General features: G+C 42.6%; 1 protein-coding gene and 1 pseudogene across 8 annotated transcripts in view; both read right to left on the bottom strand.

The window, feature by feature from the left end:
* The window catches only part of LOC116579274 (zinc finger protein 19-like), a 21121-nt gene extending 3393 nt beyond the window's left edge, over nucleotides 1–17728 (bottom strand). The window contains exons 1-5 of one of the 8 annotated variants that reach the window (XM_032324416.1): nucleotides 17656–17728; nucleotides 6682–7338; nucleotides 4436–4500; nucleotides 1261–1387; nucleotides 618–731 (exon numbers count right to left, since the gene is read on the bottom strand). In XM_032324416.1, the coding sequence (XP_032180307.1) occupies nucleotides 618–731; nucleotides 1261–1387; nucleotides 4436–4500; nucleotides 6682–6703 (328 nt within the window). In that variant the 5' untranslated portion in view covers nucleotides 6704–7338; nucleotides 17656–17728. Of the gene's footprint in view, nucleotides 1–617; nucleotides 732–1260; nucleotides 1388–4135; nucleotides 4306–4435; nucleotides 4884–6681; nucleotides 7339–17655 lie in introns of those variants that run through there. The other 7 variants (XM_032324417.1, XM_032324419.1, XM_032324420.1 and 4 more) reach the window with 7 other exon arrangements.
* LOC116578865 lies at nucleotides 14353–25032 on the bottom strand (annotated as a pseudogene).

Genomic DNA, 25032 nt, shown 5'->3' with positions numbered 1-25032 from the left:
ACCCATTTTAAAATATGCTCTCCAGGTGACTGTCCCTGAACATTAAACTGCAAAATTCTTCCGAACAATCTACTGGATCCTCTACTCCTTTTCTTAGGCCACTCCTTTTTTCCACATGGGATCCATTGTTGTAAGTCAAATTTGGAACATAAAACCTGCCACTGAAGCAGCTTACTTGAGCTGGTAACTTCTCAACTTCTCCTTCTGCTGTGCTCCCACAGCCCACTACCTATATACAAACAACAGCTTTTAACACACTTTTTTAAAAGTTCTTTACATCTATCCCCATAGCATGTATCCTCCAGAGCTTTTTAAACAAAGCTTGGCACATGGTAAGTACTGGAAACCACCTGTGAACAAATCCATCTTGTCCAAAGAAGGGGGAACCACTTAGATAGGAAAAGCTGAAACTCAGAAAGGAGTAATGGATTCAAAAACTACATGAATCCTAAGGGGAACCTGTTATCTTGTTAAGAGTTAAAATTAATGGGAAAAGTTTCGTATTTTACTTATAAGAGAAATCGACCATTTATTTAAATTCTACCCAGCATGGTTTGTTTGAAAATACAGTGCTCTATAAAGTTCCATAGTTGCCAGTTCTAAACCTTCCTCCTTACCTTTACAGATGTCTTTGGTCCCCTCTGCAGATGGGTTCTCCTGTGCCTCCAAGCCCCAAGGCAAATTCTCTCCCTCCAGAAGTGAGATCAGGGCAGGTTTGGGCACTGGGTATCCTGAAAAGGGGGAGAAAACGGCACCTTTCAGCTTCGTGTCCAATGCGTCAAAAGAAGGAAAACCCCAAGGGCCTCGGTAAGATAAGATCCACAGAACAAGGCTCAGGACTGGAGAAAGCCAAGATTTGATCAAGAAACCAAGCACGTGTGATCCTTTCCTACTTCAAGAATAGATAAGTCAGTGAGATCCTACACACACAGGGAGGGGGTCACACCCTTCCCTAGACAAGCTAAGAAATTAGCTCTGGCTATGAAAACTATGTCCTCCTTACTGTGCAGAGCCCCTTAGAAGATGGGATGTACTCTTACCAAGGGACAACAATTCCATAAATTGCGACCAAACTGACCCAAGATCTCTCCCTACCCAGCAACCTTTGAAGTGGGTCATTTGGTTTCAGCCCTGGAGCCAGAGTGGAGGATACCAGAGACAACCACTCCCTCTCCACAACGCACACCCAGCCTATTAGGAGAGAACAAGGAAGGAAACAGGAAGGGACAGCTCTGAGTTCCAGAAGAAAAGCAGGCTTACCCAGGGATGTCAAGTTCCCATAATTCTCCAGCATCACGCTTCTGTATAGGGCCTTCTGTGTGGGAGAAAGACCAGCCCATTCTGTCCGGGTGAAGTATACAGCCACATCCTTAAAGGTCACCAACTCCTAAAACAAGAAGTTCCTGCTGCCCCAGAGCCAATTTTCTGACTCAGGGACAAGAGTACAGGGCATAGGCGACACTATGAATGAGGGGTCCTAATAGGGACAGCTAATGAGAAAAAGGGAAGAAACTGGATGTTGGACCATTAAATCACTATTTCTACAACCCAAAATCCAAAACTTCTTTCATTAACAGAAGGGCTTCCATTAGGACATGAAATATAATATTTCATAACATGATAACATTCAAAAACCTTGGATAATCTCCCATTAATTAAACTTTCCAAAGCAAATTCTTTGATTTTATAAATACTTCTAATGTTTTGTTGTTACACCTATGAATGGCCATTAGCTTCAATCGATCTAGACTCCCACTCACAGGTAGCATGTCAGGACCTACCTGTTCCCCCTTCATTGCCTCAGTGCCCAGGTAATCAATCCATCTGTACCCGACAAATGTTCATTCTTTTTTTTAATTTTTTTTTTTTAAGATTTTATTTATTTATTTGAGAGAGAGACAGTGAGAGAGAGCACGAGAGGGGAGAAGCTCAGAGGGAGAAGCACGCTCCCATGGAGCTGGAAGCCCAATGCGGGACTCAATCCTGGGACTCTGGGATCATGACCTGACACAAAGGCAGTTGCTTAACCAACTGAGTCACCTAGGCGCCCACAAGTGCTCATTCTGCCCCAGATCTCAAGTCCACCTTAACAAGAAGAGCATCATGGTCTGCTCTGATGAGCCTGTCTCATCCAATCCCGATCTGTGTTTGAAGAGCTACACTGCCTGTACTCAAGAACATCTAGCAGAGATCTTAGTGCCGCCTGGAGCAGTCTATTCTGATGGACTTCCTGATGGGTCTTCCTGGGAGAATCTGCTTTTGGAATCAAATTGCTGCTGGACAGCACTTTTAGCTGCTTTTCTTTATACCTCCAAGACAATCTACAGTTGCTTCTACCAACCAAGTCTCAAGATTTTCCAACAGCCCCTCCTTTCCCTTCTCTGATGGCCCCAGCTCTACCTCCCCAGAAAGTGCCAGCATCTGGTTTAGACCCTCTACCTATTCCTTAGACTTTACTATCAACCTGGTTACCTGAACATGCAATGAATATCCTCCAACTTCCTAATGCCTCAACTGATTCTGCAGATCCCCTTCTTCTACTAGTTCCTGCACTCCCTGGTGACCTAATATGCCTGACCCATCAACTACACCAAATTTATCTTCCAACCAAAACTGGCTTTTCTAACTCATATAAACTAATCGGCACAAAGAGCGACAATATTGTTTCCCTCAGTTAACAGTACCAATTTCGGCCTGGACACCTACACTACAACCTGAAATTTACCCGAGACTAACTCACTCCAGTCACTCCCCATTTCTCATATGCAGCAGGTAATCAGATCCTGCCAGTTTCATTGCCCAAATATTTCCAGAATCTGACTCTTCTTCACCATCATACAATCAGTACCCTAGCTCAACAGCTGGGGACACTTAAACAGCTCCAATTCCAGGCTGTCCTGCATTGAATCCATCCTCAGCCAGCATATACAATGATCTATTTTAAAAATGACAACATGACCCACTAAACTCAATGACTTAATGAGTCAGCACTAACTACAACAGTGGTTCTTAAAGTGTGGTTCCCCAGAGCATAAGCAGCAGCAGGAGGAAGACCAGGAGAAGGAAGAGGACTGGGGAGGTGGGGGAGAGAAGGAGGGGAAAGAAGGGGAAAGGAGGAGGAGGAGGAGCAGGAGCAGAATCTGAAAACCTTTTGGAAAGCAAACTGGTAGGTCCCACCTGAAAGCAATTTCTGCTTTAAGGAGTCCTCCAGATGATTCTGGAGCACATTAAAGTTTGAGAACCCTGGACTAGAGGAAAAAACCAAAGCTCAGGACACTGAGCTTCATCAGGTGATAAGTAGTGAGAGGAAGGCATGAGACTGTACACAGAGCAACTAGCTGGAATGATCTGCCAACAAAAATCCCAGAAAAGGAATGATAAACCATGAATGATGGCAATATAAAATATGGGACAAGTGAAAGAGATAGCAGGCAGAAGGAGTTGGGACTTGGTGCCTCTCTAGAAGTGGTATCAAAGGAGAATGAGTCAACTATCGCTTAACAATCGGGAAACTGAGTGGTCAGGACTGTGTGATATGGTGGTACCAGTGACTCACTAGCACTTACAGAAGATCAGAAGAGGGTGGAAGCTATCGGGAAGATACTGCATCGATTAAAGTGAGGGAGAGGGACCTACAAGATGTCAGAAATCCAGGATTGGGACTTGGGATATGACTCATGGATGTTAAGTTACTGGATAAGTAAGTCCCAAGAAGAGGAAATGATAATCAACACCTAGCAACCCTCCAGTTAAAAAGTGAACTACAACTCAAGAAATCAATTTCCCAGTTCCACAAATGTAAAGTACTTAATGCTCACTTTACAAATGAAAGTCCATCAGAATACAGAGTTCAACCATTTGGCTCAAGACACAGAGTCCTGATGGGTGTCCCATCCTAGCGCAGAAGATTTCCCCCATCACAGCCTGCTGGTGCCTCACCTTAGCCAGCAATATTGACATTAAGGATGATATATTTTCCCTGGTTATGAAGCCAAACTTCTTTAAGAGGACAAAGGCTAGGAGCCCCTTTTTCTTGTCTTCTTCCTGCTTGCCCTCTGCCCCCACCTCCCAAGAACTTTGAAACTTCACTGATCTCAATCACTTCCACCAAACACTGGATACTTATACGACCAACCTGAGTCCCTCATTCTCAGAGATCTCTCCATGGGGGTCCCTACTGAACCTGGGCGCTCTCCAGTTCAGCAGAGAGCTAGAGAACAGGAGACCACTGATTCCCCGGACACTTCCTCAGCCAGTGTTTGCCGAGCTTCTGGCTGCTTAGCCCCTCACCATCAACATCCAGTCCTACAGGAGAGAAAGAAAAGATGCCTTCTTGCTGCTTTGGTTCTAAGAGTCTTGCCAGAATTATCCCTCTCTTGACCCATTTCTTTCAGATTAGATCTCTGAAGGCTAACTTGAAGGAGTCACAGCTCACCTGGTGCCAGGCATTCAGGGGCATGGCTGCCATCACCTTGGCTCCCTCTCGGTGAAGGGCAGGGGCTGTGCGGAAGAAGCAAAGAGAACCATGAGTGAGCTTGGCCCAGTCAAAGGCTCTCCTTTAAACCAACAAACCTGGGGCCAATAACAACAGCAGCCATCATTTATCCAATGCCCATTGGAGAAGTGGCATGTATTTCTTCCTTCACCCCACTCCATAAAATGAAGTGTGACTTCGGAAGAAACAGATTCTGAAAGGGTAAGTAACTCGCCCTCAGGCACCGGAGCTGGTACCACCATCGAGCCATTCTGCCTGTCCTGGGTAAGATGTAAGCACAGGGGAACAGGAGTACACAACGAGCAAAACAAGCAAAGACCAAAGAGCAAAACCTAAGAAGAGGAAACCCAGGCTTTTATTTAAAAAAAAAAAAAAAAAAACTGATCCTGGGTGGCTCAGTCTGTTAAGCATCCAACTCTTGATTTCAGCTCAGGTCAGGATCTAGGGATCATGGATCTACTCCCATGTTGAGTACCCCCCGACGCCTCCGCACAGAGTCTGCTTGTCCCTCTCCCTCTGATCCTTCCCCCTGGTCGCACTCTTGTGCTCTGTCAAACAAGTAAATAAATAAAAATTTTTAAAAACTCAAAACTTTGACAGAGAAACCTAAAAAGGAAAAAAATGTTATTGGATGTAAAATTCATTCAGTCTCCCCTTTAATGCTCTGAATTTTCTTTTTCCCAAATGAGAAAACAAGGCTATGAGAATATTTCTTTACCAAGGTCACAAGGTGGTAGATGAACCTGGATTCCAACCAGATGTGCCATATTCCAAAGGTCATGTTTTCAGTTAACTACACTAGATCACTTCCAGTAATAATCCCAAAAGGATCCTTTAGAGCCTGATACAGTGATTCTGAGGTTAATATGGAATAGTCACCAAGAAAATCGAGAGAAAAGAATCGCAGAGTAAGTCTTTCTTTTTGTTCACCACTCCATTCTAGGACCCAGTGGTGACTGATTAGCAAAGGACCGTGAAAGGCCACCTCACCAAGCCAAAATGCTAGGTTATTACTTTAACCATATCATCCCCTACAGACACTTTGTATTTTTTTTTTTTAAGATTTTACTTATTCATTTGACAGAGAGAGACACTGCAGAACCACCAGCAGGGGGAGTGGGAGAGTGAGAAGTAGGCTTCCTGCTGAGCAAGGAGCCTGATGCAGGGCTAGTTCCCAGGGTCCTGGGATCAGGACCTGAGCCAAAAAAGGCAGATGCTTAACAACTGAGCTACCCAAGTGCCCCGACACTTCGTATTCTTACTAAGCAGTCATACTGTGCTCCAACGCCACCATCTTCCCTAACCTCACTGCGTGCTGTCATTTCTGCTGGCCTCATCTTGTGCCACCCCCTCCTTTGTTCAGCCACTCTGGCCTTCCTTCAGTTCCCTCTACTGGGCTAATTCGGGGCCTTTGTACCCGCTATTGCCTCTGTATGAACTACTCTTATCCAACCTTAGGAACTTTGTAACTGATAGGGTCCGCCTACAATACTCTCCAGCAGCCTGACCCTAGCTCACCTAGATAATACTAGATCATCCTTCAGCTTGTCCTCTACAAACCAGGTTAGCTTCCCATGTTAGAATCTCCGCTCATAGCGTGTTCCCTTTACTGTATACCACCTCTCCCAGTTTGAGATTATACATCTGCATTAATTTGTGCTTTATTCACTCAACAAACATTTATCGTATACTTCATTCACTCCAGGCCAAGTGTGAGATACAGTAGAGAGAGGAAAAATGGGTGTGACCTTCTGTCATGGAGCTTTGTCCAGACTAAAGGAAGAACACATACAAATCAAAGATTCTCATAAATAACAAAGATCGCAACTGTGATTAGTGCCAGGGAAACCTATCCTAGATGGGAAGACTTAGGGATAGGAATTAACTAAGTTAAAAACGCATGTTCTGGGAGCACATGGGTGGCTCAGTGGGTTAAAGCCTCTGCCTTCAGCTCAGGCCATGATCCCAAAGTCCTGGGATGGAGTCCCGCATCAGGCTCTCTGCTCAGCGGGGAGCCTGCTTCCTCCTCTTTCTCTCTCTCTCTCTCTACTTGTTATCTCTGTCAAATAAATAAAATCTAAAAAAAACAAAAACAAACAAACAAAAAAAACGCATGTTCTGGTGGTGAAAAGCCAAGAAGGCTGTAGCATGGCCAAAGAAGAGTGTGCTGCCAAACGAGGGTGTACCGTTGTAGAAGATGGGAGCCATGCAGGGACCTGTGCACACGTTAAGGAGTTGGTCTTGAGCCGGAAAGCAACAGGCCACAGCTACTGGGCTGCAAGCAGGTGGCGTCAATCGATCACGTTTGATGACTATGTGACTTTCCCACTAAACTGAAAGCTCCCGGAGGGTGGGGCCCACGCTTGGCTCCTTTCCAGCCGCATCCCCGGAACTTGGAGCCGCAGCTGTTCGGTAGGTCGTGGTGGAGCCAAAGGGCAGGGCTCCGCAGCCGTGACGCGCACACAGAGCGCCTACTTTCCGTCCACCGCTCCTCGTCCCAAAGCGGCAGCTGTGGGCTGGGGCGAGCGAAGCCACCCACGGGAAGGCAGCACTGGCCGGCAGGCAGCCAGCCTCCGCCTCCCTCCACCACGGTTTCCGGGACGCTGCAGGCAGCCTCCTCCAAGGGCGAAGGGTGTGCCCCTAGCAGAGACGCCCGGCGACGAAGCCCACCACTCACCTCAGAAAAGGCGCAGTGTGCAGCGTGACCGGAAGCGCGTCACCGCCGGGCCCTGTCGCTGAGACTCACGAGCTCCTCTCTAGGACGCCGGAGCGCGCCGCTCGGTTGTCCCCAGGCTTCGGGCCCCGGGGGGGCGGGGGCTTCTTAACCAGCGGTCCTCGGAGACCTTGAATGGCAGAGAAAGTTGACTATTGTTTTCGCTGATCTCTAACTGAAATTTAGCATTTCCTTCAATTATGTATTGGCAACAAACCTCATTACTATCAGCAGTAAACTGTGACTTTGCCACCAATAGAAATCACGGATATTTTCATATCATACCACAGTTAATGCAGGTATCTCAAAATATAAGCTATTCTCATCCCTAATTTGAAATTGTCATCGTTGTTATTAGGGCTCACCTTTAGATTTTGACATTTCTTTTCACCACAGTGGTAAAGGCACACATATACTAATGTATCCCAGATTTTAATTTTAATTTTAATTTTTTTAAAGATTATTTATTTATTTATTTGACAGACAGAGATCACAAGTAGGCAGAGAAGCAGGCAGAGAGAGAGGAGGAAGTAGGCTCCCTGCTCAGGGATGAGGGGCTCGATCCCAGGACCCTGAGATTATGACCTGAGCTGAAGGCAGAGGCTTTAACCCACTGAGCCACCCAGGCACTCCCAGATTTTTTTTTTAAACCATTTAACTATTTTTTAAAGTTTCTTTTTATTTTATTTTATTTTTTTTAAGATTTTATTTATTTATTTGACAGTAGATGGAGAGGCAGGCAGAGAGAGAGAGAGAGGGAAGCAGGCTCCTTGCTGAGCAGAGAGCCCGATGCGGGACTCGATCCCAGGACCCTGAGATCATGACCTGAGCCGAAGGCAGCGGCTTAAACCACTGAGCCTCCCAGGCGCCCTAAAGTTTCTTTTTAAAGGATTTTATTTACTTATTTGACAGAGAGAGATCACAAGTAGGCAAAGAGGCAGGCAGAGAGAGGAAGGAAGCAGGCTCCCTGCTGAGCAGAGAGCCCTATGTGGGGCTCGATCCCAGGACCCTGGGATCATGACCTGAGCGGAAGGCAGAGGCTTTAACTCACTGAGCCATATTTTAATATAACTAGTTTTAGAGTGGTCCACAGATGTCATCACAACGCCAAAGAGATAGTTAGGCAAAACAAAACAAAACAAACAAACAAAAAACCCTGTCCTCAGGGGTAAAGATCCAGTCACATTAAGAAAGACCAGGATTGAGAAGGGATACTATTTTAGAACTATTTAGGAAGTGAAAACAGTGGAGATTTTTTTTTAAAAAAAAGATCAAATAACAGATATGAGGAAAGGGAGCAATCTATTCTAGCCACAAAGTTTGGGTAACGTGGTAGATGAAGGTGTCATTAACTAAGACTCAGTTAATTCAGGAATTCAGGAAGAGGAGCTGGACTCAGGCAGGAAGATTACAGAAATTGGTTCTAGAAATACTGAATACACACACACACACACACACACACACACACACACACACTTTATTAAAATGTAATTCATATCCCACACTAATGTATACAACTTAGTAGTTTTAGGTATATTAAAATAATTGCACAACCATCACCACAATCAGTTTTAGAACAGTTTCATCATTCCCAAAAAGAAACCCTGTAACCATCAGCACTAGCATTCACTTTCCATCTTCCCTGTGATAGGCAGAGTAATGGTCCCCTCAAACATGTCTGGAACTTGTATGTTAGGTTACGTAACAAAGAAACAGTAAGGTTGCAGAGGGAATTAAATTGCTTATCAGCTGATTTGAAAATAAGATTATCCTGGATTATCTAGATGGGCCCAGTATACTCATAAGAGTCCTTAAAAGTGGAGAGATCACTGGAAGAGGTCACTGGAACCACAGAGGTGACAGATTGAGAGAAACCTGTCCCAACATTGCTGGCTTTGAAGCTAGAGGAAAAGAGCCACAAACCAAGAAAAGTGGCCTCTAGAAACTAGAAAAGGCAAGAAAATAGTCCTTCCTTAGCCAACACTTCCTTAGCCAAACACATTTTGGACTTCTGACTTCTAGAACTATAAGATAAATTAATAAACACATAGAGTAAGTGTGTGTTAAGTCACTGTTCATGGTAATTTGTTACAGCAGCAAACAGAAAATTAATACAACCCCCATGTGAAGATTTCCTCCATTCCCAAACAACTACTGATCTACTTTCAGATCTACAGACTTGCCTATTCTGGGCATTTACTCATATAATGTCCATTAAATCTGGACATGAAACAAAGTTTTTATCGTTGGTAATTTTATTAGTCTTTAGAATAATGGAAACCTATGTGTTTACTGAGTGGCAAGACTTGGGAAGAGCTTGATTAATTTGCTTGGGGAAGAAGGTTGCTATACTTTTAATCTGCACAAACTCAACAACAACAACAACAAAAGACTACCCCAATGAGGAGAAATGTCTCAATTATCTCTGGTCAATGACTACTCCAAGCAGAGAGATGGTGTGATTTGAGTTGTACTCTGAAGTGCTTTGGACAAACTACATATTGTGTCATCTTTCAACCCTGGCTGTGAGCATTAGCAGATTTGTCCTACCAAGACTTGAACTTAGGTGCCCTATTTCTCCATGACATTGTATTGATTTTTATGCAAGTCTTTTTTTTTCCTTCAAACTATTTAGTAAATATAGCAAGATTATTGTCACAGGTGAATGGCAGGTGAACAATTACTGTCACAGGTGACTTATGGGGGAGAATTAGAACTTAAGCAGTGTTACTTATTTCCTGCATAGTCACATTTCATGAATCAGAGTGCATACTATTCTTGATATTTAGAGAGAAATTCAGCAGGATTTTGCAATCTGGGTTTCCCTGTCCAAGACTCTAATCCAATGTCCTTAGGATCATTAGAATGGGGAAAAGCTAGCCACCTGAAATTCTTTTTGCTTAAATGATGAGTAATTTCCACTCCCAGCTGCCCACATGGTATTCCAATTGAGTCTTCAGGGTTAATAAATAGCTAACTGGTACTGTTCTATTGTACCACTTACAAGAAAATGTATACTCATACCCAGGTCTATTGTGGTATCTACCATCAAACATAATTATCTTAAAGCCTTGGCCACTCCCCAGATTCCAATAGAGGCCACTTCCTGTCCTGGTCACTTCATGGCCTCAATAACCGGCTCTCCCTCTAACTCCTATGTTATCTAACTTAAATTTAGACTAAGAGCACTGTAAGTCGGGGGACCCAGAATATAGCACAACATCACGACACATTTGCTGTTATTCCTGACTTTAAAGTGGTGGGGGAAATATCAACTTCTCTCCCAGCTCTATGAAAAGCCTGGCCACAAAAGGATTGAAGTTATAGTGGAACTTAAGTTTCACACACAAAACTTGGCTGCCCCAAAAGGCACTGTTAAAACTCAATGTTTTGTTGCAGTGGCTACAAAGACATAGGATTTGGTATGGATTGTTTCCTTGCAGCTGAAAATATACCGAATGGTGACAGAAAGAATGCCTTCCTTCCAAGATTGGGTACAAGGCAGGTATGTCTGCTCTTACCACTACTATTCAACACTGTACTGGGAGCCCTAACAAGTACAAGGCAGGCCAGAAAAGAAAGGGCATACATATTGGAAAGGAAGAAATAAAACTGTTACTATTTGCAAGAGGACATAACTGTCTACCCAGAAAATCCCAGGGCACCAGGGTGGCTCAGTTGGTTAAGAGTCTGCCTTCAGGGGTTTTAGAGGGGAAGGGGGTGGGGGGATGGGTGAGACTCGTGGTGGGTATTGAGGGCACCTACTGCATGGAGTCCTGGGTGTGGTACATAAACAATGAATCTTGGAACACTGAAAAAATAAAAATAAAAATAAACTTAAAAAAGAGTCTGCCTTCGGCTTAGGTCATGATCCCAGGGTCCTGGGGTCGAGTCCCATGTCGGGATCACTGCCAGTGTGGAGTCTGTTTCTCCCTCTCCCTCCACCTGCAGCTCCCCCTGCTTGTGTTCTCTCTCTCTCTCTGTCAAAGAAAAGAAAAGAAAAGAAAAGAAAAGAAAAGAAAGAAAAGGAAATCCCAAAGAATCTACAAAATTTCCTAGAGCTAACAAGTGAGTTTAGCAAGGTCACAGAATTAAAGTCAAGGTACAAAAAAGAAAAAAAATTAATTGCTGGAAACTGAAATTTCTAATAGTAATCTTTTCTATGATACAAATACAATTTTAATAAATTTTCAAAAACAGTACCATTTACAATAGCACAAAATAATCACAAAATATTTAGGTATAAATCTAAAAATATACCCAAGATATGCATGCTGAAAACTACAAAATGATGACAAATGAAAGAATACCTAATACACAGAGAGATGTAGTATTCATTGACTGAAAAATATTGTTAAGATGTCAATTCTCCCCAATTCATCTATACATTAAAAGCAATCCTATCAAAATCCCAGCAAAACCTTTTGCAGAAGTGAATAAAATGACTCAATTATATGTCAATCATACAATAAAGCTAACAACAACAACAACAACAACAAGCAGTGGAAACAGGAGGGCAATACTGGGTAATAGTGCAAGGGCTCTTAAGTCAAGTCGACTGCCTGGGTTTGAGTCTCTGCTCTTACACTTATTTGCTGTATCTCTGGGCAACCTACTTAACCTCTTTGTTCTTCAATTTCCTAACTGAAACAAGGTAACAGTATCTACTTCAAAGGATGCTGGGAGGATCCTAGTTAATGGGAATTACCTAGCATAGGAAAGCACACACAATGTACTGGTTATTAGTGTTTATTAAAGAACAGCTATAACAATAAAAGACTAATATTCTGTTGGGGAGGCAACAATTGAAATAAACTTTAACTCAAGTGACTTCAACCATTTCCTTGCTTGAATCACTTTGGAAATCTCCGCACAATTTTAAGTTCATTACTAAAAGATGACCTCCCAATGTCCTCCCCACTGGGTAAATTGCTGTCAAATAAGGAGTTGATAAAGTTGCATTCTCAAGTCAAGACTGCAGACAGCAAGGTAATATGGAATTGAGAACTGTCCTGACAAGCAGGCAATAGTACAGGGAGGCACGGGACAAAACAAGGTACAGACTGACATGCATGCAAAGAAGAGGATTTGTTCCTAATTTTACAAAAATATACCTTTATGATCTCTCTAGATTAGGGGACAAAAATTCGATTTTCATGACTGGAGTCAGGCAGAGTGTTACAAATAGTATCCAGTGGGGAGAGATCAGTGGGTAAGTTAAACATCCTGCAATGTACAGGATAGCATCAACAAAAAATCATCAGGTCCCAAATGCTGACAGTATCAAGTTTGAGGAATCCTGCTGTAGACGGATAACCAAGACCATTTCCTTGGTTATTAGAGTCCCCTAACCAAATCAAAGGTCAGGGTAGCCATGTTATTCCAGGTATTACAAGGATGAATGTCAAGATTTTGCATGCAAATGTGTAAGTAATAAAAACTCTTCATACAGATTTTGCTAACCAACAGATTTAGGAATGCTAAGAAACATATATTGAAAATATTTTAAAAAATAGGATAGTCTGGGTAAAAGGCAGGGCTAATGATTTGAAATGTCAGTAAGAAATTATAAATGACCAACATTGGTTCAAGAAGAAAAAGTGAAATGGGATCAATGCCATAGAAGGAACTGATAAAGTAATCAAAGATCTCTTGTCCTCTATGCTACCCCCAACTAAAGCGACTGGCCCAGCCCCATTATTAGGTGGACTTTTCTCCAAATTTCCAGGGAACAGATAATTGCTAGGCTTTTGAAACTGTTCTAATGTACAGAAAAAGAAGAGCCTCCTAGCTACTTCTAGCAATCTCATATAAGTCAGTTCCCAATCTTGACAAAGATGGAAAAAAATTACAGGGCACTCATACATATGAATATAGATGACAAGATCCTAAATATACTAACAAATACTATCCAGCAAGATATAAAGAAATGTGTACTACCATAGCCAACTAGGATTATGAGAATATAAATATGACTAAATATTAGGAAAACACTAGTATAATTAACTATAGATAGGTCAAAAAGGAAACATCTGGTAAGATCTAAAATAAGATTAAAAATTCAGCATCCACTTCTGTCAGAAACTGAGTAGGAAGTAAACAAGTCTTTCCATTTAATACATACATCTTCCCTACAGAATATTCATTGATAGAATTTAGTTTTTTGTTTGTTTTGTTTTGTTTTTTAAAGATTTTATTTTATCATTCCCACTGAGCAGGGAGCCTGATGTGGGGCTCGATCCGAGGACCCTGAGATCATGAGCCAAAGGCAGATGCTTAACAGATTGAGCCAGCTAGGTGCCCCAAGATTTAGTTTTTGAGTAACTTGAAGGAACACCTGGCCGGCTTATTCAGTAGAACATATGACTTCTTAGCTCATGAGTTCGAGTCCTATGTTGGGCAGGGATCCTACTTAAAACAAAGAAAAGCACTTATAGTAACTTGAAATTTTCATTTCAGTGCTTAAATTGCTGTAACTTCCATTCATTTGGGATACCTGAATGTTAACATGCCTTAACTGAGAGTTAATGGCTTTCCCACATTCATACTAGAGTGCCTCTGCACAAACCATCAAAATCACAGCTACAGTGTTGCCAACATACCATATGTATGAAAGGTTTCTGCATACCATGGACTTAGTGACACCAAATTAAGTTTATGTTAACTCTGAAGGCTTTGAAACATGTGACACATTGAAATGGATCAGTATCACCAAGGAAAGAAAACCCAACTCAAAATTACCTAAGCAAAAACCTGAAATTTGTTGATTCATGTCACTGAAACACCCAGAGGTAGATCTGGTTCTCTGCATTTCTCTCTTATATGCAGGGCTAGCCTCTTCTCACCCTTCATGATGGATCAAGGCTAACACTTGAGTCCAGTAGAATGAAATGTTGCTTCCTGGTAGGTTCAGCACCTGATTAGATGGGCCTCATCACCTGAACCCAACACTGTGGCAGGAGAAGGAACAGTAGAGATGGGTTAGACTAGGCCACACGTTGAGCCCCTGCAGTGGGGTAGCAAGCCCCACCTACATACCACATCAACTGCTGAGTGAGAGCTGAGTGGCTTTCCAAAAAAAAAGCAGAAGGGTAATTACCATGAAAAGGGGGTAAAAAATGCTGGGAGACCAAAGGAACCAAGGTCAGGACAGGTCTCTCTCTAGGGTGAGCATACATGATGATGTAGCAGAGGAAGTTCCAACGGTTTTCCCACATTTGAGACACTCATATGGTTTCTCTCCACTGTGGATCCTCTGATGCCTACTTAGTGTTGACTTAACAGTGAAAGCTTTTCCATACTCATTAATTCATAAAGTTTCTCCCCAGTGTGGATACTCTAGTGTAAAACCAACTCAGAACTACTGAGGAAGCCATTTCCACACCCCTGGCAGACACTGGGCCTGTCTCCGCTGTGGATTCTCTGAGGCCTGATCAGATCTGTACTATTATTAAAGGCTCGCCCACATTCCTCACACTGATAGGGTTTTTCTCCAATATGGATTCTCTGGTTCCGAATTAATGAAGAATTGCCATTAAAGGATTTCCCACCCTCATTACACTCAAAGGGTTTCTTCCCAGTGTGGATTCTCTGGTGTCTAACGTAGTAAGAAAAAAAGGTGAAGCATCTCCCACACTCCTCACATATGAAGTGTTTTCTTGAAGAGACGATACTCTCATCCTTTCTTCTAGTATGTTTCACCGTGGGGATTTCCTGGTATTTCTCTGGTTAACATGTCTCTGGAAAGTCACTTTCTAGAGAAACACTCTGTGGCAGCCCATGTGATATCATCACACCTCTTTCTTCAGAAATTCCCTGAACTGATGTGGACTCACTGTCAATGTTGGTCTTGGCAACATTCCAGACATGAGAAATGGAAGACATATGCCACCTGAGAATTATTCTGGAAACAACAGAGCACTAAAATTATAGAGCCTTTGGAGATTATTATCCCAACCTCCATGTAGCCTGCCAGAAATAGAAACCTATTAAACTGAAAGAGCCAAATATCACAGAGGCAGAAAATAGTAGCTGTGGAAGAGGAGATGAGATTTTGAGTTTGTCCCTGTATGTCCCCAATAACTTGTGACTTCATAGTAAGTAAATGCTTGAAAATGCTCACAGAGGAAGAAACACAGAATCTAAGAGCAAGAAGCAACACCTGGTGAGCTACAAGGGTTGAGCATATGCCATCTAACTGTTAGAAATGGCTGAGTATATGCTGTTGTGGGACTTGTGGGACCGCTCAACCACTTAGAAAGGGGAGAACACGGTTTGCTTTAAGGCCCAGGAGACCGCACAGTGCCCTCCTTTGTATACTGAACAAAAATGTCCCCAGCATTACCAAATGTCCCCTGGGGGAACAAAAGTGGCTGGCCCTAGTGAGAACCACGGATCTGGAGGACTCTCACATATACAGGGTGATCACAAAGTCTGGAAGCAGATGTATTTTTTAATAGATTAAAATGTCTTTGACACCATTATGTATGCCTGCCTAGCTTTCCAGACTTTGACACCCTGTATAATCCCAGCCTTGACCTTGTCCCAACATCACAGTTGCATTCTCAAGAGCCTGCTATACCCAGGGAGCTGTATGTTCCAGAGAAACTCACATTTCATGGCATAATTCTACTGTGCTTGTCACCATAACAAGACTCATTTATGTTTACTGGTAAGCTTTACCAGTGCTACCCTGACACCTCTACAATCCTTTCTATCCCTGCATCACCCTGTCCCTACCCTTATGCAGGCCTCTGAAGTTACTAACTGCAATACAGTAACAATGTAACAGGATTTTATACCTTAATTTCCCCCACAGTCCAATCAAACTATATATGATGTCCAGCTAATATTTTTAAAACATAGCAATCATGGGCTTATGTCATATGCTGCTAGTGGCAAGGTCACTGAGGCAGGGGTCCCTATTCCTGCTCCATGTTGTTTTGCCAGCTCTCTCATTTCCTATTTCCATGTAATAAGTTCCCTAGGACAGAAGTCTTCAGAAGTCTATGGTTATCTTCCATAACCTCTATGTTCTAGGCTTTTCTAGACACACCTACAATATTTATGCATGGTTGGCTAAATAAGAGGGTTTAAGGATATGCTCTGTAGTAGAGCAGGGCTGTTTAAAAGAAATATAATGTGAGCCATAAACAAAAGCTACATATGTAATTTTGTTTTTATGGGAGCCACATTAAAAAAGTAAAAAGAAAATGGTAAAACTAATTTTAATAATGTATTTTATTTAACCCAATAAATCTAAAACATTATTTCAACATGAAGTCAACATAAAAATTATCAATGAGATCATTTACACTTTTTTTTTTTACTAAGTCTTCAAAATCTGGTATTTTATACTTAAAGGACATTTCAATTTGAATTAGCCCCCCCTTCAAGTGCTTAAGAGTTTAGTAAGCACACAGGACCAGTGGCCACCATGTCAACTGCACAGAAGTAGACAAAAGGAAGTCCTGCTTAGGCTTTCTCCTAAGCCTATGTTCCTGAACACTTACTTAAAAAGACAGAACAATGAATGCTCACAGGTTGGCCCCAGAAATGTCCATTTTAAACAGATTTTTATTTATTTATTTGACAGAGAGATCACAGGTAGGCAGAGAGGCAGGCAGAGAGAGAGAGACAGAGAGAGAGGAGGAAGCAGGCTCCCAGCGGAGCAGAGAGCCCGATGCGGGACTCGATCCCAGGACCCGGAGATCATGACCCGAGCCGAAGGCAGAGGCTTAACCCACTGAGCCACCCAGGCACCCAAAATGTCCATTTTAAAATACACTCCCCAGGTAATTCTCCTGCACATCAAATTATGAAGCTCTTCACAATTATATGGTGACATACGTGATCAAAGTGTAGTGATATCTCACTGTGGTTTTAAACGGCATTTCCCTGATGGCTAATGATGTCAAGCATGCTTTCATTTGTGTTCCCTTTGGTGAAATGTCTGTTCATACCTTTCGCACATTTCCTAACTGGGTTGTTTATTTGTTTTTGTTGCTGAGATTTCAGAGTTGTTTATATATTCCAGACACTAATCCTTTTCCAGATATTATATTATGCCAGGAATTATACTGGATCTTATATTCCTTTCCTCCAGCCAGATTATCTTCCCCCACCCCATCTGCAATGTGTTCTTATCTGCTGCATGCAAATCATGTGGCCTGCCATTGAAGAAGTGTCACCTGATACTCGAGGTGGGAATTCATCTAACCCTTCCTGCCTGTCCCATAGCCTGCTGCGTATATACCAACAATATACCAACAGTACTTAAAAGTACTTAATTCTTTTTTAGCTTTCTAACTCTGTCTCCGTAACTGGTATCCTCCAGAGCTTCTCAAACAAGGAAGTGCTATTTTAGCACACAGCAAGTGCTCAAAAACTGGCAAAACACGCATCTAACAAAGGACTATGGTTGATGTTCTAAACCTGCCTCACCTACCTTTAGAGACATCACTGGTACCCTCTGCAGGGGGATCGTCCTGTGGCTCCAGACCCCAAGGAAATCCCCTCCTTCCAGAAGTGAGATCAGGGCAAGTCTGCAAACTGGGTATCCTGAAAAGGAAGCAGAAAATGGCACTGGAAAAGAGTCTCATGTTAGTGTTCTTGAGATACCACATAAAGCTGTGTATGCAGTCAGAGGAGGAAACCCCAAAGCAGCTCAGTAAGGATAAGGCCCACAGAAGTGGGCTGGAAAATGGGGAACCCAAGATTTTTGATCAAAAGGAAACTGAGTATTTGTGACCTCTTTATGAAAGATCACTTAAAGTTTGTCAGTGAAATCCTGTGAGACACATGCAAGCAAAGAAAAGCAATGAGGGAAGTCTTCTTTAGACCACTGGGAGAGTTGAAGGCACTACCTTCAACAGAAGATACTTCTTTCCCCTGGTGCCCTGCACAGAACTCCTATGGTGGGAAGTGTTCTCACCAGAGAATGGCCAATCCACATTAGACCCAAACTAACCTCAGACTTCTCCCTCTATCCCTGCCTGACATCTTCTGAGGCTGAGGGTGTAGCAGTTTTTGCCCCTGTAAATATGTAAAAGGTTATGAGATTCACACCACAATCCACCCTACCCTCATCCTAGGCATCTGAGTCCCAAAGGCGAAGTAGCCTTACCCAGGAAAGTCAAGTTCCCATAATTTGTCAGCATCACCTCCCTGTACAGGTCTCTCTGTGCAGGAGAAAGGCCAGCCCATTCTGTCTGGGTGAAGTAGACAGCCGCATCCTTGAAACTCACCGCCTCCTAAAACAAGAGGTTCCTACTGCCCCAGAGCCAATCATCTGGCTCAGAGCCAGAGTGTGGAGCACAGGGGACATTGTGAGGTTCTGAGGGACAGTCCCATGATGGATAGAAAATGAAAAGTAAAAGGACATGGCGCTGAGTGCTAACGAATGACCACAATTACAATTAGCAACTCTGAGACTCCCTTCACTGTCAGAGAAGCTTCTATTACGCATGAGACTTACTATTATAAGAGGCAATGTCACAATATAGAAAACTGGAAGCGAGAAAATCTTTCCCAAATTCACCTCCCTGAAGTAAACCCTCTTCATTTTTGCACATGCCCTTCTGATCTTTCAGACACTCTATGAACAGATGATTGGCCTCCAACTATACTTCTCATGGGTGACATCCCAGGGATGTCTCTGCTGCCGTCCCCACTTTCCTGATCAGAGTCCAGCCTACCCAACCTGCTCCCTGCACTTACACTGAGCCCTGCTATATGTCCACATCTACCTGCCTACCCCAATCCCTACAGCCACCTACTGAGAATAGTCATGGTTTGTCCAAAGGGGCCCCACCCTCTGAAGCCCTCACCTGATACAGAACCCTGTTGTGCCATCTACCCTTCCACCCTCACAAAAGGGGGCTATGCTGCCTCTGCCTGAGCCCCTCCCTCAGAAAAAAACTCTGGTATTGGGAGAGCCTCTTTAACTCTAGGCAGTCCTCCTAGGACAAAATGCTTCCTGATTCTAACTGCTGCTGGGTGGCTCCTTGGCTGTTTCTACACCTCTCGGATAAGCTGTTCTCTGCCAATCAAACAGCCTGCCAGCCCAAACTCTTCTTTCCCAGACAGCACAATGATGTGGTCCTTCTTGTCTCCTTGGTGCCTTCCCCATGTGAACATGATCCTCACTCCAAGGTCTCATGTGGTCCTGGCATCAGTCACATGCCTGCCTCAGATGTCAATGACCCACCCATGCCAGTTATAATTCTCACATGTCCAATTCTGAACCCTCACTCTCCCTTAAAGTGCTTCTAATCCTGCTCAGTACAAGGAGAAACAAATGGTAAGTGCTCAGTCTGATGCTGGTCATTATTTTGGTTCCCAGTCTCAGCCAGTAGCAACACTTTCAACCTGGTTCCCCTGGATGGGAACCTGAGAATCATTCTCAACTATCTCCCTAGTCACTGCGTAGTTCTGGCAAGCAATCAGTAATCAAATCCTGCCAATTCTCTCTCATAAATATTTCTTGAATCTGACTCCTATGCAACATCATGAGTCACCACATAACTCAACTGTCCTTTGGACCATGGCGACTTGCGATCCCTGACTCCAGGCTTATCCTCCAAGTCTACCTTTGTCCAGCACATAGAAAGAGCTTTATAAAATGCGAATCTGACCTCAACTCTGTGAGCTAATGCACTTAGATGGATCACCATACAGCAACAAACTCAAATTCAAGAACCTGAGCCTGAGTTTTAAAGGCAATAAATGTTAGAGGACAGGATGGCCCAAGATTGAAGACAAATGAAATTACTGAGAGGCTCTGCTGACAATATCCAGGAAAGGGATGATAAAATTAGGAAAGCCAGGGGCTCCTGGGTGGCTCAGTCAGTTAAATGTCAGACTTCAGCTCAGGTCATGATCAGGGTCCTGGGACTGAGCCCTGTGTCAGGTTCCTCCCTCAGCAGGCAATCTATTTGTCCCTCTCCCTCTCTTTCTGCCCCTCCCCCCACTCATGCTTTCTCTACCTCTCTAAAAAATAAATAAATAAAATCTTCAAAAAAAATCAGGAAAGCCAAAGAAGGGACAAATGGGTGCTGAGATAGGAACAAAAGAACCTGGATTGAATGAATAAGGTGACAAAGGAGAGTGAAGAGTCAATGATAAAAATCTGAAAACAGTGACCACGGATAGTGGCATGGGGAAACTAGCAATTATCAGGAAGTGCAGGAGAAGTGGGAGGTACAATGGGTACAATAAACCGATGCATTGAGATCAGGCTTCCAGGCAAAGCCATACTAATGGAAAGGAACCCAGATAATGGATGATCTGGGAATGGTACTAGGGATAGGATCATGGATGACGAGATGCGACATGAAGAAGCCTGAAGAAGACTGAGCCCATCAAGCAGCACTCAACAACCCAGCAAACTGCAGAGCTGAAAGGAACCTGGCAGAATCTTTCTCCTAACCCGGAACGAGCAGCACTGTTGCCATCTGACAGATGAGGTCAGCGGAGGCACAAAGAGGTTAGGTGACTAGCTCAAAGTCACAGTGCCCCTGAGGACTGATGGGGATCTCCTCTGAAATTAAATTTCCTGTCACCTAGTACCACATTTCATATTGCAGCATGCTGCTGGCCTCAACCAGAAGTACTGACTCTCAAGACAGACATTCATGTGCCCTTCCTGGAACCAATTCTTTCCTCACTGATCCCAAGCCTCTAACTTTGCTCTCTTTTTGGAGGACAAATGCTATAGGCTCCCTTTTTCTTTTGTTTCTCCTACCATCCCTCTGATCCCACCTCCCAAGAATCCTGCCACCTTGTTGATCTTGAATACTCCTACTGAACACTGGATACCTCCACCACCAGTCTAAGTCTCTTATCCCATGGAGCCCTGTGTCAGGGCTGAACGTGGGAGCTCTCCAGCTCAGTAGGGATCCTCAAAGGCTGTACTTCTGATTCCTCACTCTCTCTAGCCGTCTCCAGCCACTGTTTCCTGGACGCTGGGGTCTCTGGCTGCTCAATCTGTCACTGTCCAGTCACGCTGTGGGGATGAAGCGGGGTCTTCCTGCTGCTTTGGCTCTAACTCTTTTGCCCACATCATTCCTCTTATTTCCCATTTCCTCAAATAAGATTTCTTGATGGATCTGAGGGAGTCACAGCTCAGCTGGTGCCAGGCATTCAGGGGCATGGCTGCCATCACCTTGGCTCCCTCTCAATGAAGGGCAGGGGCTGAGGGAAGAAGCAAAGAGAACCAAGAGTGAGCCTGGCTCAGTCAGTGACCTTCCTTTAAATGTGCAAACCTGCACTAGCTGCTAATAACAACTGACATTCTCTCTAGGCCTGCAGTGTGCCAGTTTCAGAACTCAATACTTTATATTCATTATAATACTAGTGGATATGTAAAACCATTGTTTTCATTTTACCAAAACAAGGAAAGGAGACTTAGAAAGTTTAAGTAATTATTTTAGGCCACAAGAGCTGTATTCATAACCACTATGTAGTGCTATCTCTCCTCGCTAAAAACAATACAGCAGGGCAAAAATATAAATAAACAAAAGCAAAACAAAGCAAACATTTAAAAAAAGAACCCAGGGAATCCATGTGAGAAACTGGCAACAGAAGTTGCTTCTGGTGCAGGAAGACTGGGAAATTGGAATCCAGGACAGAAAACAGACTTTCTTTTCACTCCATACCTTGTGAACTGTTCAAATTTTTAGCATGTACCTTAACACATTTTTAAATATAACGGCTTGTTTAAAAATCTTAAAAAAAAAAAAAAAAGAACCCAGGAGTAAACTTAGTAGGAAATGTAACAAATTTATGTAAAGAAAATTACATAAAATATTATTGACAAACATAAATGAAAAGGTAAAACATGTTCCTGGATTGAAACAACCAATGTTAAACTTCTTGTAAATGCTGACTTTCCTTCAAATTAATCTACATATTTAGTAATAACTTCCTTTTGCAAAGAGCTTGTGCATGCTCAGCACCACACTACAATGCTTTATACCCATCTTCTCATCTACTTCTCACAACATTCCTTTAAAAGAGATTTAGGGTGGTGTCTGGGTGGCTTAGTTGTTAAGAGTCTGCCTTCAGCTCAGGTCATGATCCCTGGGTTCTGGGATCAAGCCGGGCATCAGGCTCCCTGCTTGGCGGGAAGCCTGCTTCTCCCTCTCCCACTCCCCCTGCTTGTGCTTCCTCTCTCACTGTCTCTCTCTTTCTGTCAAATAAATAAAACCTTCAAAAAATAAATAAAAATAAAAGAGATTTAGGGGCCTAGAGAGATTTGGGTTCCCACCCCCCTCCAAACAGATGGATTAACAAAAGCTACGAGATTAACTTCACCATGTTCACACAAAGAACAGAGAATCAAAACCTGGATTTTAGGCCAAACTTGGATTTCAAGTTTGTCAGATTCCAAGAGCCATACTTGTAAGCAGCTAACCAATATTACTTTCAAGCAAATTATGAACAGAATTTATTTAGAAATCTGATAAAGTGATTCCAAAGTTGATAGAGAACAGTCAAAGTAGTCACTAAAATATAAATAAAAACGAAAAATAGGAAAGAAAAAACTTGCAATACCAGATGCGAAATGTATAACGAAAAAGGTACACTTGTACAAGAACAAACTGCTAGAACAATAAAACAGAATCTAAGATCCAGGAAACACTAAAGCATAAAAGCAAATCAGAAAGATGGCATTACAAATCAGTGGGGAAAAGGGACAGATTATTCAATGAACAACATTGGAAAAACTGGTTAACTACTGAAGAAAAAATGTGTAATTAAATTACCTCCTATCATACACTGAAATAAATTACATATGCACTAAAATTCTGAGTGTGAAAAACAAAATCAAAGAAACACTGAAAGAAAATAAAGGTAAGTCTATATCCCTGGGTGCAGAGACATCTAGCACAAGCAGTTCCAGCACAGTGGTAGGATCACAGGCCAAATGACAAAGAAACAAAAAGAAAACTCTTAAAATGACAAATTAAATTACTTTAAAACTTCTGGTTTAAATGACTAAGGAAAACTCAAAAGCAAACTAGGAACTACTTCTACAAAATATGTAAAAAATATAAACAGCCCAGATCCTTACAAAACCAGTAAGAAAATGTCAAACATCCTAAAAAATATTGATAGGCAATTCACCTATATGTGGCCAGCAAACGTGCCAAAAGCTGTTTACCGTTTACTGTATAAAGATGGCAAATTAAAACAATAAAATGTAATTTTCTATCTATCCAATTGGGAACTTTAAAAAAAAAAGGATAATGCTTTATACTGAAGAAAATACAGAAAAGCAGTATCTGCTGGTAGGAATGTAAATTGTTCCATTTTTTCCTCAAAACAAATAGCTACTTAAAAATATTCCTATCTATACTAGTAAGTATAAAATGCCAATTCAGTTGTGTGTGATTTGCTCAAATTTAGAAAATTGTTAGTAGTGGTTACCTCCAGAGAATGGACCTGTGGGTCCAAATAGAGAGGGAGATTTCTTTTTTACTATAAAATCTTAAGTAATCCTTTTTCTTTACCACACACATGTAGTACTGTTTAAATTTGCTTAGGTAGTTAATTTTTTAAAATTCCAACTTGAGGAACTTTTCTGAGATGTGTTCAAAGACATTGTCTACTCATAAGCATTCATCACAGTTACTTCTAATATGAAAAAGATGCAAACTTAAATATCCAAATATCTGCTACAAATCAGAAAAAGAGTAGCCATTAAAAACCATGCTGTAGGATATTTCACAACATAGGAAAATATTCAAATGCTGTGAGAAAATTTCATTACTTCGACCTTGAATTGCATAAAAATCATGTGTGTGCTTACAAATATCCACAAAACCACTCGATGGATATAAATTTGAAAACAGTATCTCTGAATGGTAGTCTTACTGATGATTTTTTTCCTTCATGCCACTTTATTTCCCCAGTCTGCTTACTAGAAATACACTACTTTTCAAATAAAAAGAAATGTCATAGTGCAACTATTAAATGGCTTATTGGGTCCCAAATCCGTCCTAGCACCTATTTCCTCCTGCCTCAAACAGCCTTTCCCAACTTGCCCACCTTTTTAAACCTGTTAATCCTCTTCAGAGCTTCAGAACTCATTCTGAAAGTCCTATCCTGGAAGATCCAAATTAAGTGAGATCTGGTGAGCACATATCCTTTTCTTATATCAAGTATCTACCTATCTATTTAGATATATATAACCTTACGCTGCAATTACAAATACATCGGCCCTTTCAGTCAGTATTTATCGAGGTATACTGTGTGCACGGCAATGTGGTTGCCACTAGGGATTCAAACAACTTCTTCTCGTGTAACTTACACTAAAACTTAAGTATGAGGTTACATTTGTTATGTGCTAGGTATAGGGCGGTTTGAAAACCCATGATGAGGTCAACAGTGCCAGTGCAAGCAGGGGATTGCTCCAGTCGAGGGAAGACTTGAGAAGTGGAATTAACTAGGCCCAAAGGTGCATGTTTTACAAGTACCAGGCCAAGAAGCCTGTAGCTGGGGCCGAGGGAGTGTGGGGCAAGACCGAGGAGAAAGAAGCTGCGAGACACCAGGCGAAGCGGGGCCCGTGAACACTCAGCGCGTTTTTGTCCAAAGTCAATGGGGATATTACGAGCAGGGGCAGAGGCATGATCAGAATTAGTAGCCACTTCCCCGTTAGCCTCAAAGTCCCCGCGGCTGTCTTCCTTAGTGCCGCATCCCCGGAACCGGAACGACACTGCACTTAACATGCGCTCAGTCGGGGGAGCGGCCTAAACTGCGGCACGTCGGTCACCCACGGGGGCCACACCTTCCACCGGCGGCCCACAGCCTCGGCCCCCAT

The sequence above is a fragment of the Mustela erminea genome, chromosome 19 (genome assembly GCF_009829155.1).
Source record: "Mustela erminea isolate mMusErm1 chromosome 19, mMusErm1.Pri, whole genome shotgun sequence".
Classification (NCBI taxonomy): domain Eukaryota; kingdom Metazoa; phylum Chordata; class Mammalia; order Carnivora; family Mustelidae; genus Mustela; species Mustela erminea.
This window is presented reverse-complemented; position numbering and strand designations above follow the sequence as displayed.